At 38.9% G+C, this 14743-nt stretch overlaps 1 protein-coding gene and 1 non-coding gene across 3 annotated transcripts; one reads left to right on the plus strand and one right to left on the minus strand.

Moving 5' to 3' along the window:
- Positions 1-526: 526 nt before the first annotated feature.
- LOC110059488 (translocation protein SEC62-like) lies at positions 527-11147 on the minus strand. Of its 2 annotated transcripts, XM_089282926.1 has the most exons (10): positions 10990-11147; positions 10648-10765; positions 7013-7118; positions 5694-5898; positions 3934-3966; positions 3557-3601; positions 2738-2794; positions 2264-2324; positions 1698-1817; positions 527-1344 (listed from the first exon to the last, which is right to left on the minus strand). In XM_089282926.1, the coding sequence occupies exons 1-10, from the start codon at positions 11032-11034 to the stop codon at positions 959-961; spliced, it is 1176 nt and encodes a 391-aa protein (XP_089139052.1). In that variant the 5' UTR covers positions 11035-11147; the 3' UTR covers positions 527-958. The 2 variants fall into 2 exon arrangements, with proteins under 2 accessions (XP_089139052.1, XP_089139053.1); XM_089282927.1 differs by lacking the exon at positions 3934-3966.
- LOC149117293 (U6atac minor spliceosomal RNA) lies at positions 10129-10256 on the plus strand. Its single transcript, XR_016205798.1, has one exon. It is a non-coding gene; the product is annotated as a U6atac minor spliceosomal RNA (small nuclear RNA).
- Positions 11148-14743: the final 3596 nt, after the last annotated feature.

Raw genomic sequence — 14743 nt, forward strand, 5'->3', positions numbered from 1 at the left:
AGTCGGAACTAACCTTACAAACGGCAGTTTCTCCGACACATCAAATAGCATCTGCTCCAGCACCCACTGCTGCAATTCCTTAGTGTCAAATCTACTAGTCGTTAAAAACTTTATCTAATTCCTCTTAACAGACACTACAAAAACGCAAAGAGGCCGCCAGTTTGTTAACTACCGAACACTGCTGGGCTATTCACTACATACACAATAGATAGTGAGTAGTGTAGCCAATCAGAGAACGGCATTCGGTATAGAGCGCCAGTAGATTAACACTAATCTGCGTTAGCAGTTGGGAAGGAAGGAGGCTTGGGTGGCCAAGTTTCTTACTCTTTAAAGTGGTACTATGACGAAAATCGCATCTTTCTTTTCCTGTGATACACCTAAAAAATCAAGGGATAAAAATTTGATCATAGCACCACTTTAAAAGACCAGTGTATCTTGTGTACCGTATCTTATCAGTGTAACTGTTGGGTAACGTGCGTCGACATTTGAATCCGTGTATTTCTGTAAATGACACATAAACCATTAATCATTCAACCACATAGTCTTTATAAATAATTTCATTGAATTCTAGATATTAGCCAAGGGTAGGTACATTTCTCTGCTTATTTCACGGAAATATATTGGAGTATTTTTTCGATAAAATGGGACAAAGCAAAAGAAAGGCAATTGTTAACACAAACCCGACAAAAGAACAGCAACTGTTTGGAGGTTTCACAACGCCTGTGATCTTTCTTCAAATTTCCTTGGAAATTAATTTTAGCTCCCATCAATCACGTGAGTGTTTTTAATTGACAGCAGCGAACCCAAACTCTTGCACATTACCAAATCACTAACAACTCTGTCACGAAAGTCGCCGTAAATCTACAAATTTGGACTTTTGACTATTTATGTCAGTAACATGATACTATAATTTCAAGTTACTGGCCCTAATATGAACACAATAAAATGCAATATTCGATCAACACTTCACTTCAGAAGTTAAAGTGTCATTTGAATCTTCAAGGTCTTTATCCACTTCACTTCTCGCTGTCGCCACTTCTTCCTCTGTTAATGTTACCCAAGGTTCTTTGTCCGTATGATCTTTTTCCTCGCCACTCTCTTCCTTGTTGCCTTGTACCGTTCCTACCTCTTCTTCCTTGTCCCCTTCGTTTTCATCTTCTTTTCCCAGTTCATTTTCGTTCTGTTCCTCGGGTTTTTCTTCAGGCTTGCTTCCTTTATATTCGTGCGTGTAAAGCGGAACAAACGATTCAAAGAAGCCGCATTCTTCCGTCAGGTTCGGTAAAAGCCAGAAGTGATGTCGTCCTGCTGTTAATACCCAAACGATTGCAAAGAAAACGTAACGCACTGCAAAGGATGACCGAAAAAAAAAAAAAAACCAGCTTTAGCACCAAATAAACAGCAGGTAGTGTATAATTCTCCGCGGGGAAAATAACAAGGGCTCAAACCTTGGGGAAAAACCTTAGGGAAGCCTCGGATCCCCCTTTTATGCTCCCTATCTAAGTCATGTTGGCGAATAAGTACTCTCCTGAAATTTAACAAAATTCTCCTAACTTTCACCGTACGAAATACACGCGAACCTGTGAGGAAAAGTTGTGTCTTGATGACCTATCTACTGACTTTTTTTAAAATTGCCCTTATACAAAAAGAACAACAATTTCAAAAGACATGTCCATAAGAAATAGTAATTTCAAACGTACATAGGGCAAGCACAAGTATGGCACCCACTGCCACAGCTGCCAGAACACTCAGATACCACACATACTCCCTGACATTACTGGGCCACAATGGGAACAGGCAGATCGCAATTGTGGCTATCACTGTTGGACAAAAAACGGAGAGAAAACAGTCAATATACCGCCCAACCACAAATGTGCAGTAAAACTAGTACCGGTACTGAGAAAACAAGCACTATAAAACAGTACGTTAGTTATAGGTTGGTTGTCTTCAGGTTGAGTGATTGATTGACTAATGGAGTGATTGACTGACTGTCTGGCTGGCATCACGGACTGTCTGATGGACAAAGAGATGGCCTGAATTTCTGAATGACTGGCTAACTGACCAATCACCTAATTCATTGACCAACCAACCAAACAACTAACCAACTGCTAGTTGACAAACATATAGACTAATGGATAGAGGGAGAGACAGAGACTGATAGGCTGAATAACTGACTGGTCAGTTAACTAACCAACCAAGTGATCGACTAAAAAAAACAACAACAACAGCTACAACTACTGATTGTCAAATGGACTGATGTACTTACCAACCAAAACCCCAAGAACAAAGGTCTTTGGATGAACTGGGTCAAATCTCCAGACATAAGCCTGAGAAAGGGCAAAACTGACATTGACAATATATAATTTATGCGAACAACATTAATGCCACATTAAAAATAAAACCAGGCTGAAATACTGTACGTATGGGATGACATGGTATGAAAATGTTATTTGATGACAGTACTACAACAACATTGAAGTGAAGCACAAAATGTATGACATTTTGAACAGTTGTGTCACTGAATAAGTAATTATCTGGGCTGTCATTAAGTTTTGATTAACCAGTAGCCTTGATATTCACACCAATGCCAAACATGTTTCTTTCTTGATGTATCGTATCAACTACAGGCAAGCTCCCCTGCAACATCAAGGGCCCATCCAACATACTCAGCCATAGCAGCTGTTACGGGGTACAGCCTATATTGGTAGCGGTGAATATACTGCTGCAAAATGCTACTGACCTCCTCATCAGCATCCACAAATATCTGATCATCGTGCAATTCCAGCTTCACTTTCACCTAACAAACAAAAATTACTTATGTAAGCCATAAAATTTAAACAATATAAACTTCACTACAATGTCACAAAAGGAATGATAGTTGATAACCATGTGACTGTTGGATTAGCAATATCACTCCACTACAAAGCTAACAAAACAAAGAAAGTCTAGGACTGCAAATTTCTTTGGAAAAATCCAAGATTGGATCCAAGATTCTTAAACCCAAAACAAATTTTGCGTTTCTTTACTAAACAAAAGTCAAGATCACTTTGGTCATGATGCATCATAGGAACCAAAGAATCATTACCCAGAGTGGACTCTTGAAATGCACCCTAAAGCTTGATGTAACACAAAATGCCCCAAGTTGATATTAAAGGACATGTATATCATAGCAAATATAAGAGATTAAGATTGGGACCACAAAACTAAGAGAGGGAGATCACGTCAGAAGAATTAAATCCACATTTACAAGTGATGTTGCTTATTACAGGACAAATATTACCAAGATAATGAAGTTGTTCAAATTTGGAAGCACCAAAAAAACCTGTTTAAACCCAATATGATCCTAATTAAAACCCTCCTTTCCTGAATCAGGTCAGGGAGATTGAGCTGAAGCTGGGCTCAATACACGTTTTTTTCTCAGGGAAGAGTAAGAGAGACTTGTTTTTTTTTAATATTTATTCCAATCTCTACAGGGAGGAAATTAGAGAAGGGGACAGTGTAAGACAACTTTTGCATTGGTTAAAAACATGTTGATCTGTCATCAAGAGTTGCAACTAACCTTTCTCTTCTTTTTCCCATCACCATCTCCATTTGCTTCACTTGACTAAACCATTTATAAACAATGTCAACAAAAAAACAAAGTTTCAAAGCTAAATCCACAAATCTCTTCCAACAGTAGCACTAGACTATAAGAAGTCCTTCTACCACTTAGTCTGTCAAGAGAGACCATAAATAAACAGCGAGGAAAAATGGCCATGCCAAATCCTGAGGGTGAGAAGCACGGTTTTCTTTCTCATCATGCACAACCAACTAAGTGATAGAGGGACTACCCGTAGTCCACAATAGCACAGTTAAATATTCACGATGGGTTAGATAGGGCAAATATGTAATGGGATAGAATCTGTTTTTACAAAAGTACTGAAACTATTGTCATACTTTTTGTTTGCTTTCTCCGCTATCACCATCATCCTTGAAAATTAATTACAAACAGCATGGGTTAGTCTGTTGGTTAGCCTGTTATAATGGCACAAAACTTGCACCTTTCAACACAAACTGAGACACTTCAGAAACATAACACAAACATTGCATGCAGTGAATCTATAGATCAGGGCTTGAGAAAAACAATTAGTTGTATTCCAGCTTGCCTTTATGGCATCCAACTGCCCAAAGCAACGGCAAACTGGCACCTTCAGACTTTGGGGGATGGTGACCTTCTTGCACCCCAAAAAAAGACACAATGCTCAAATGCATGTGTTGAAATCAGGATACTTTATGCACCAAAATTGCACTTCACAATTCTTGTGCACGCCTACTGCCAGAAATAGAGCACTGTTGCCTAAATCATGAGCATCTTGCCCAAAAAATTACTAACACAGTTTTCCAAAACAGGGGGGACTGCATCCCACCCTCTCCTCAGCCAGTATGCCTATTACCCTGAGCTTCTCCTACTTGCCTATGCTCTCCAACTAATTCACAAAGGAAAAAAAGGAAACTAGTGTTTCTTGTTTCTGATATGTGATTGTCTACTCTTACCATCAGCCATTTCTTGGCTTTTTGACAGTAGAATGTTGTTGGTGGTCAACAGTCAGTCACCAGATTGTAGTGTGTTTTTTTTTTACCTTTTAGACTAAGTGCCAACAACCAAGGAATTGTCAGCAATCTGTTCACAATTTATTTGCAATGTGTTGGTAAGTTGTCGATTTCTTTGACAATTGTATTGGAAGGGTAAAATTCATTTAGACGGGATGCTGAACACTGCACTCTCAACAGTTGCTATGGCCACAGCCTATCTTGTTGCAAGCACAAGCCAAACTTGCACAATCAATGTGATTTCATTTGTCTGCCTTATTAGCACGTTTCTGTAGATCCCACTCTCAAATACTTCACCTGCAAAACCTCATTTGTCCAAAATGAATAAAATAACAGTTTGGCAAAGAAAGAAACTTGATCCTGGTAAATTTTGATCATGTGTTTGATAACCAAGTGCTCGGCTCAGATGGAAAATTGGCTTCAATTTAACCACAAAAAACAAAAAAAATAAATAAATAAAATAAAAAAAATTGTGTTCTCTTCAAATGCATAGGTTTTATTTTCTATGGATCTAATAGTTCTCATTGGCAAACTAAAAATTTATCCACATGATTGGAATTTGGCTGACAAAAAAAAGATTTCTGAGCCTTTTTTTGTCATTCACTTGAGCAAGCTGTCATGACAAATAAAACACAACAATGTGTGTTAATTACTAATGTTTGAAAACTTAATTCAATGGCAGTTCATTACTGGCAATAAACATAGTTTAAATATGTTAAATGATTGTATATAAAAACTGCCAATTGAAAGCACTCATTAAAATTTCAATATAAATTCTGCTTTTCACATAATCTACCTTGTAGTTTGTAATTTTCATAAGTTCAATCTAAATCCCCTGATTACCCATGTGACTTAGATATTTCTTGGTTGCTTTGAAAACATTCTTAATATTTACTATTTGATTAGGCAGTGGCTTGTCTCGGCAAGTGAGCAGAGATAGCTGCTTGTCGGCCTGGGACATCTTATTACCCTGGATGACTGACCAAGCTTTTCTCAAGGCCTTTACACTTTATCAATGGCGCTCTACATTAAAACCAAAGGATGCAATCAGGGAATATGTTAACAGTCAAGCTATGTACAGATGAATTATTAGTTGGTTAACCTGCCTTTTTTCCTTCTTCTGTTTTCTCTTTCTTTGGTTTCTTCTTTGGCTTCTTGCTTTCTGATTCATCTTTCTCTTTCACATCTCCTTTCTCACTTTCCTTCTCTTTTTCTTTCTTTTTTTCCTCTTTCTCTTTTTCTTTCTCTTCCTTGGTCTTAACTACTTTTTTGATTCGCACAACACGACTGAAGAATCCCAAAAGCAGTAACCTGAAAAGATAACAACACTTTTTGTCACTGTGACTAAGTTACTACTCCATGAGCATTTCAATGTTTGCACAGTCAAGTGGATTTTTTGCCTAACTTTTAGATGAATGCAACCAGGGTTGTTGCAAAGCACCTGCTGAGAAAGAGGTAATTGCCACCTGGATTTTGGCAGGCGATCACTCGGTTAAGGACAATGAACTGTCTTTAGGTCATGCATGTACAGCCATTCGATATCTGAACATAACAAAACATCTAAATGAAAAGTTTAGAATAAATTCCTGACTACCTTGAGTATCAGTAGCACTATAATGAGTAAAGTAATTGAAATAAAATCTTGTTTTCAGCACTTGCTTTGCGTGTTCTCTCTCCATGTACTGCGTCCACCATCTTGTAAACACAAAGCATGGTAGCCCCGCATTAAAGGTGCTACAAAAGATTGGGGACAAAAATTTTGTTCCAGGTCTCTCATGAAAAATGGTGACCAGTCCAATGAAAATTTTAGCCAAGAGACTATTTTCTTAGCTACAACCCTGCTGAAAAATAACTCCTCACCCCCCCCCCCCCCCCCCCCATTATTATGTTTTCTTTTTAGTCTGGGTTTTTCCAAGTTTTTACACCCACTCTCTGTTTTAGAAAATTACACATGGGAAATGCCTTTTAACTCAAATTTCACCTACACAGAATTCATAACTGCACAGATTGAATTAATGTTAGGAATGCAAGATAGCAGAAACTGTTATGAAATTCAGATGGCACTACATTGTTAAAGAACTGAATGTTATTAGTCACTAACTCTCAGCATTACTTTATATCTTGCCATCTTTTGAATATTTTAATCAAAATTAACTCTCTGTGAACATTCATGGTCACACTGATTCTTGTTATTTATTTCATGACACAGGGAAAAAGGATGAAAATTGAGGGCTAAAGTAGCTTTAAGTGCATGTACATGTAGAACCTTTACCAAAAACAAACAAAAAAATTCTTTGAAGAGAACTGCTTGTTTTGCATTGGAAGAAAATCCTAATAGTAAATATTTGCTTGTGGACTAAATGTCTGAGTTGTGACAGTGTCACTTAAGAGAGCATGTGCATTTATGTCAAATAGTTTGGCTTACCTATCCAGATATGTTTCCACAGACACACGATCAGTGAATAGTATCTCAGTACCTCCTTTACCAGATGCCCATTTTGAGTCAAGCAAACAGTCCACTGCTTTAGAGCCTAAATCCAAACAAAACTAGTGAGACAATCAGAGATAGTGCAGAGTGCAATTTATTTCATAGGTATTGAGATTTACCTGTGAAAACCATAGTGTATCAAATTCGTACTGATTCTATATGTAGCCAATCAGGAGCAGAAACGTCAAAGTTTCACTGTGAAAAAATGCTGTTCATCCAATTATCAACACAAATGACAAAATTTCACTAATGATGAATCAACACACTGAAGAGAACGTCATCTGAGAGCCGTTGCACAAAAACCTGCATGCTTTGAAAAATGGCTGAGGGAAGGTTTGCTTCTGTTTGCTCAGTTGAAGAATTTATTTTTGAATAAGAAAACAAAAATACTGCTTAAAAAACTGAACGAGATGTAAGATCGCACTGATATTGACAGCACTTGTATAGATAAAACAAGAAATTTGTTACCAAGGGCAACCTGATAAAATACTGGAAGGTGATCTGCCCAGGAGAGGTAGTAAAATAAAACCACCAGTTGCTTCACTATTTCGAAACAGCTGCATACTATTGATCCCAGAGTCTGCTGAAATGGCTAAATGTTTCAAGCTCTTTCCTGTACAATCCGCTTTAACGCCTGTGAGTAATACTTACAAATTCAGTTTTAATGCAAGAACTATACCTGAGTGGAACTCACTTCTTGCTGAAGTGATAGACCAACCGAGTGTTGGGTTGTTTAGGGTCAGTCTTGTCTCTTTTTGTTATCTAAATGGGGATTTACTTACATTTATCTCCTATTTTTTTTTCCTCTTTTACATCTGCAGTGGTGGGTAAATCCTTTTGCAGATTACATATATAGATGTAGATGTAGAGGTAGAAGTAGATTCCAAGAGTTGTTGCTTTTTTTAATTTTGTCACTTAAAAGTGATGTCGTGGCGACATTAATAGGTTGTTTTAAACTTTCCATGCTAACTTTTATCCTTTCATATTTACAACTGGTGATGTGTACTTTAAAACATTCATCAACAGTTGTAACCATGAAAGGCTAACTCTGCAATGAAATTAAGACCCTATGATTCTCCAAAAGGTGAGAATTCATCTCTGTTATTTTCTGATAATAATTATTGTATTATAAATTATTATAATTATTGCGGAGTCCATAGGACGGAGTACTATTGAGGTTAGAATATTGGGAAAGATACTCCGAGTACACGAAATGCTAGTTTCTGATCGAAAATGTGGCCCTCAGATGTCAATATTCTCATCATCTGGACACAATGGCAGGGCATACTAAAAGACCGTAACACAATCTGTTTAACTGTTCATGTTTCACTCCTTTAACTTCGTGTAGGAGTAGCTGGGAGCATATATGAACTCCCTTCCAGGGTAGGTGAGGCAAGTGGCCCTTTGAAAATACTAACAATTGCCTCTTGCCCACTCCCCAGAGATTTCTTTGGTACCTATTGAGTGTTGGTCTTTTACATATTCTAGGGGGTAGGGGAGAGTTTTGTTTTGTTTTGTTTTTTTGTTAGCAACATCGAAAATAAGGATGGTGTTGTGTGTTGTGGTTTTCTTCTAGATTGCAAAATTCTGTACTTAGAACCAAAACACACCTTTAAGGAGAGCGAAATGGTAAGGAATACGCATCAAGAAGACTCGACCAATGGTTAAGAGGGTGACAATGACTTAGAAGCAATAGTATCATTCTTTGGGTTGCAAGAAGGCCTGAATCAAAGGCCTTCTAAACCAAAACCCCGCTACAGAACACTGTGGACAAGATCAAAATAGGCTTTCTCATCTACGGTATGGAAATATCGCTAGTTCAACCAAATGTATTGCTTATTAAAATTTGCATTCTCTTCTAGAGGAATTGTTTTAGTGTTCCTTATATAAACTTTTCTGCTGACCTTTGTGTTCTCAACAAATCAACAACACCAATTGGATAGCACAAATGTACTTTTAGAGAATGCTTCTATCCAAGTCACCATTTTTCATGAACACGATCTTTATGTTGTTCACCTATTTATTATTATGCAGCATTATAGATATCAGCCTCATTGCTGCAATTAAGTGAAGCTTGACTTCACACTTTCCATTCAGAACCGCTCGTTTTATTGTACTTTACCTAGTTTGTTGAGGAAATCTGCAGCACTGTGGCTTGGACTTGCAAATAGTCGAAAAGTGGCCACAAGTCGAACTTGCGTAAAGACTTGTGTTAGGTGGCCAAACGGACTCGTAAGTTTTTTTGCAAGTACTCACAAGTTACAACAAAACCCATTTCAAGGCAGAAATATTCTCTATTTCATTGGCTAATAATGGTTAATGGACGTCACTCAGCTTGCATTGACTTGGGTTGGGTGGCCAAACAGTTAAAAACTTGCATTGACTTGTGTGCAAATTTGATCTTGACAAAAGTGAGTGCAAGTCATCGCAAGTCAGTGCAAGCACACACAAGGCCTGGTCAAACAAACTCCCAAGAGGACCCAAGTTTTCAACTTCCATCTAATTTCGAGTACATTTGGCCAGGGCTCAATGGTCACTTGTGTTAAAAACTCCATTTATCAGTATGTTTTTTTCCTTTACAAATTTTAGCAGCAAGCAAACTCTGTTTACTTTCATTCAACAAAATGAGATTCTTATGTACTTATTGGAAAGTTATTCTTGCAATATTTTACCCCATGTAGACAACTAAATAACATGTTTCACTGTCACAAGGCGAGTTTAAGTAAGTAAGGTAGATGAATTCAATTTCAGCTGGGAATTTACTTCATTTGGCTTGTGACTGAGATTTTAGTTTGCATATGAATCAACTTTAAGTCTGTCTCTTAAAAAGCCCTGTTAATTAAAATTGGAAACAAACTAGTTTTCAGCCTTTAGACAATTTAAATGCCGGAATATTACAATAAAATTAAGACAAGAAACCTAATAAACATGGCTGATTAAAAATATGGGAGAGACAATGGGGTTGCTTAAATATTCACCCAAAAGATGTCCCACAAGGATGAGATTTGCTTCAGAGAGCGTAATATAAAGTCGACATCAACAATTACATAACCGTGTTGTATGAGCCGAGAGAAGGTTAGCATCTCCCTCGATAAGGACGAGAAAAGTCTTCGGACTTTCAACCTACAACACATGGTTAAGGCTTTGCCACTTACTTCGTGGCATCTAACCAATTTTTTCTTTCCTTTAATCGAGTCAAGGAAGAAAAGGACACGTAATTCTTCATAGCTACACAGTCACTACACAGTCACTGAACTTTCTGTAAGCTTCAAGCAAAACTGAATTCTTAAATTTAAGTTGTAAAATGATAAAGGATTGAGTCATACGCTCTGCCAGGATGAAATTAAGGTTTTGTTCCCACTAGATAAGATATAAGAGAATAAAACACCGTATTCTTTCAGCCGGCAGAATTTTGCACTTCGTTGTAAGTCACGCGTTTAATCATCATCAAATATTTGGATGCTTTTGCAGTCAGAGTCAACGAATTCAAAAATGCCAGTTGAAAGCTAGTTGAAAAAGCTTAAAAGGAGTGTTAAAACGAAAGGAATAATTTAACTTAAATCGATATTTACCGATGAAATATTCCACTTTTTCGCTCATCATCGTTGAGTTCTTTGAAGGACAGTTCCATTTCAGGTACTTTCCAACTTCGTTCTCTTCTTTTGTGGGTTCTTGACTGTCTTCTCGTGGCTAAAGCATCAAGAAATAATTACATTCACTCATTCAACATCAAAAACAATTCGGTAAATTGAGAAAAATTCCGACATGCGCCTTTACGAAACCAAAGAACAACAAACGAACATTCATCTTACATCAGTCGACATAAGCCTAATTAACCAGGGGCCGTAAAATGTCGGTTCTAAAGGAAAGCATCCCGCTATAAATATACAATATGGAAGCTAAAATGTACTCACTTCTTTCTTCTTTCGTCTCCTTAAAACCTTTGGTTGATCCCCCATGTTCCACAGAAGAAAAAAACCAAAACAAATACAACTTCAGGAAGATGAACAAACCATTCAGGCGCTGTACTGTCGTGGCCGGATATATCCGAACATCGTCGAACCATGTCGGAAATCCTTCGGTAGATGCTCGTAAAAACTCGCGAAACGGAAGTGGGCCCACGCTTTGTCCGCGCTCTTCCCCGCGCGCAGCCGCGAACGCAGACGGAGACAAGCTAGCCGGAGACAAACGACAGCGGTTCAGCCGGAAATACGACAAATATTAGGTTGCGTCGGCGGGCAAGTGCAAAACGTAATGTAACTTATCAACGATTGCATCTTAGCATTTAGGGGGTTACTCCCTAAAAAGTTGGGTGGGGGTGTGCGGTCCACTTCCCAAAACCTTTACTCTATTTATCACCAAAATGTGCGATTTCCCCTAACCTATTTATGAGCAGACCAAAAATTCGATACCCTACTTTTGACCGTTGCGGCTGGCAAAGTTACCCTAGACCAAGAGAAAATGAGGGACCCTCATTTTCGACCCTCATTTTCTCTTGGCTAAACATAAGTTATGAAGGGCTTTTGTTCACGGTCTTATTGATAATGATGAAAGACTAGTGCAAAAACCATACCCTATTAAAGACCAAAATGGCCAAATCGATACCCTATTTATGACCAAAACGGCTGAAAACCCCTACCCTTTGGGGCCACACACACCTATATAGCCCATATAAGGGAGTACCCCCGGGGTGTTTCGAGCGTTATCCCGTAGAGAATTGTGGGTTTTGCGTCCAGTTAGGTAGAAATTTTAAAAGTGTAGCAGCTCTCGTAAGCTGCTACTGTTTTATCATTTTAGCGACTGTTATTATTTTTTTAAGGCTAGGGGTATTGTTTCTGTATATCGAGCTATTCATGTGAGACCTTACGAGACCGTCTTGCGAGAGATGCTACATGATCCAGAAATTTATCTTTCAACTTGGCACGGCTTGGCTCCCCATGGGATTACAGATATCTTCCTTCAAAACCTAATCCGCTATGTGGCCTTTGTAAACACATATACAACCCACAATCCCCTAATTTGCTTCGATGAAGGGAATTCTGAATAGATTGTACTCGTTAATTTGTTCCTTGCCGGACAGTTAGTTGTTAGTATTAGAAATGAATATAAACCGATAGTATCGTCAAAACTTTGCTCTAAATTAATAAAAATCTTGTTCCCCGGGTGGTCTTTTCCAAAGTAGGGGGAAACTGGCCTGTTTAGAGATGTTTGTAAACAGTTATAAACATTTTCTTAATGGTATTTGACGAGATACCGGGAAATATATTGTCCCACACTATATTAACGAAAAAAAATTGAAGGAACGGGCTTATCATAATCGCAATAATGTCATCATTTTACACGTACGGCTAACTGTATTTGTGAAAAAGGTGCAAATGAAAAATGCGGGCGCTTCTGATTTTACGATTTCTTAAGACGCTGGAGGAGAGTGGGGAGGGGGGAACCCGACATTCCTGTGAATTTTCATATCGTCGACTTTGCGAGAACAAAACGCTTGACTAGGTGGGGAAGTAACGCCGCCAGTTCCATAAGTCCAGGAATATGCAGTTTGGGCTAGTATGCTAGCTTGGAAGGGGTGGGGGTGGAGACTTATAAACTTATAAACTGGGGTCTTATAGCCGAGATTCTAAGGAAAAAATGACATAACTCGCGACGTATCTATAGCTAATTTAGTGAGGTATGGGGACAGTTTGTTTGTCCTCCAAAGAATAACGCGCGTATGATGTAACTGATCCGGAGACAAAACTGCAAACAGTATTTGTACTCCACGTAAGACGATAAATACTGAAACTGCACACTTTCGACGTCCTCCAATCCGGGAGTCGTGCCAGCGATCATCACTCACGCCACTTGTCTGCACTCAGAAGCTGATCACTACACGCATGTCGCACACACAAAAGAGTACTTGCATGAATGTGTTTCAAATGCTGCATTTTGACCTCTCATATTGATTATCTGTTATTCTCATGTTGCTTTTCTCAGTCTTAATCCTGGAGGCCTGACCTTCTAGGGCCTTGCCGAGTGACACACGGGACTACGTAACTGCTCGCACTCACGTCCACGTCCACGTCTGAGCTGAGTCTGACTTTGGTATACTCAGAAGGCGCTCGAGCGATGGCTGTTGATAGGCTAGCTATAATGATAGCATTATCTTGATAATAAACTGAAAATGAAAGTTACTCTAGCTGTAATACTATTATGTTTATTCGACAAATGGTCTCCGCGTGTTTATAACGCTTACTTCACGTGACTCAAGATTGCACGGCTTTGAAAGTTTTCATCGATTACTAAACAGTTAGTGTATATGACAATGGGGAAATTTTAGTTTTGAGATTGTGGAAGAGTCTGTAAAGCAGTTCGTACAATTCTAAAAGTTTATCTTAAACACGAGCAAGGCATGCATTGATCACAAGGAGGGAACCAAACCCGGTTTCACGCAGCGCACGTAGCACATAATTCACGCGTCATGTCACGTGCTGGCGCATTTTTGTGGTATATGGTTCATCGGTAATTAACTTTCAAGCCAGTAAAGTGCAATAAAAGTTAATTTGGTTCGACAACAGGTGATGTATGTATGGCTCGTTCTGTACGTATGGCATTCGCCCATGGAGTATATCACCCAGATCATGGCTCCGTCATTTGAAATCCCGCTTATCCCCCTCGGACATTTCTCGGCCGCTTTAGGTACTTATTTTTCAGCCTGGAGCTGGAGGGTGGCACCCAACGAAGATTTTTGTTCGGGGAGGCTCCGCCCCAAGGTCTAACCCCTTCAGGTTACCCTGTTATATTCCATTTTGACAGAAAAGATACCTCTTTCGTATTCCTTTTATTGAGAAAATGTCAGCCCCGGGAGGGGGGTACTCCCTTAAATGGGCTATATAGGTATGTGCGGCCCCAAAGGGTATGCCGTTTTGGAATAGGGTGTCGATTTTGGCCATTTTGGTCTTAAATAGGGTATGGTTTTTGTACTCTATTCTTGAATTGGGTATGTTGTTTAGAAGAAGCTACTTTTTCATCATTATTGATAAGACCATAAGCAGAAGCCCTTGAAAAATTATGTCTAGGGCAACTGTGTCAGCCGCAACTGTCATAAACAGGGTGTCAAATTTTGGGCCTGGTCATAAATAGGGTAGGAAAAATCGCAGATTTTGGTCATGAATAAGGTAAGGGTTTTGGGAAGCAGGCCGTACACCCCCACCAAATATTTCTGACAGTACACCCTCCGGGATGTCAGCCCCTCTCACATATCTACCTGCGAATATTGTAACTGCTCATAGCCCGTCTTATGGATAAATCTCCAAAAAAGGAAGTCTTCTTGTCATTTTCACGTAGGTTCAATAAATTAAATCATACAGCCACAAGGTGCACCTGCCCGAAATATTTTAACGAAAGACCCTTTTAAATACCTAAATGACAGATTTCCCTACCCTTTCATGTGCCTCAACGTGTAAAATCCCTACTCTTTGATATACCTGAAGCCTGGAAAAGGTACCCTTTCGGGCAGATCCTCCCCGCATAGGCCATTATAGGGAATACAACCCGAGATTTTCAATCTCCGGGGTAGGGCATTTGCTGTAACCTGTCAGCCTCGGGGTAGGGCATTGCGAAAGGAAACTTATTTTCCGATTTTCGAAGACGTACATCTTTCGTTGTTTATTTTAGATAATC

The sequence above is a fragment of the Orbicella faveolata genome, unplaced genomic scaffold (genome assembly GCF_042242905.1).
Source record: "Orbicella faveolata isolate gen_17 unplaced genomic scaffold, um_ofav_v1 contig_12, whole genome shotgun sequence".
Classification (NCBI taxonomy): Eukaryota; Metazoa; Cnidaria; class Anthozoa; order Scleractinia; family Merulinidae; genus Orbicella; species Orbicella faveolata.

Bases quoted from the DNA above. Each gene is read 5' to 3' on its own strand.
- LOC110059488 (XM_089282926.1), bottom strand. From the start codon at position 11,034: ATGGGGGATCAACCAAAGGTTTTAAGGAGACGAAAGAAGAAAGAA. The intron at 7,119-10,647 runs GTAAATATCGAT...GTTTGGATTTAG, and splicing joins AAAAGTGGAATATTTCATCG to GCTCTAAAGCAGTGGACTGT. The intron at 3,967-5,693 runs GCAGGTTAACCA...TTAATTTTCAAG, and splicing joins AAACAGAAGAAGGAAAAAAG to GATGATGGTGATAGCGGAGA.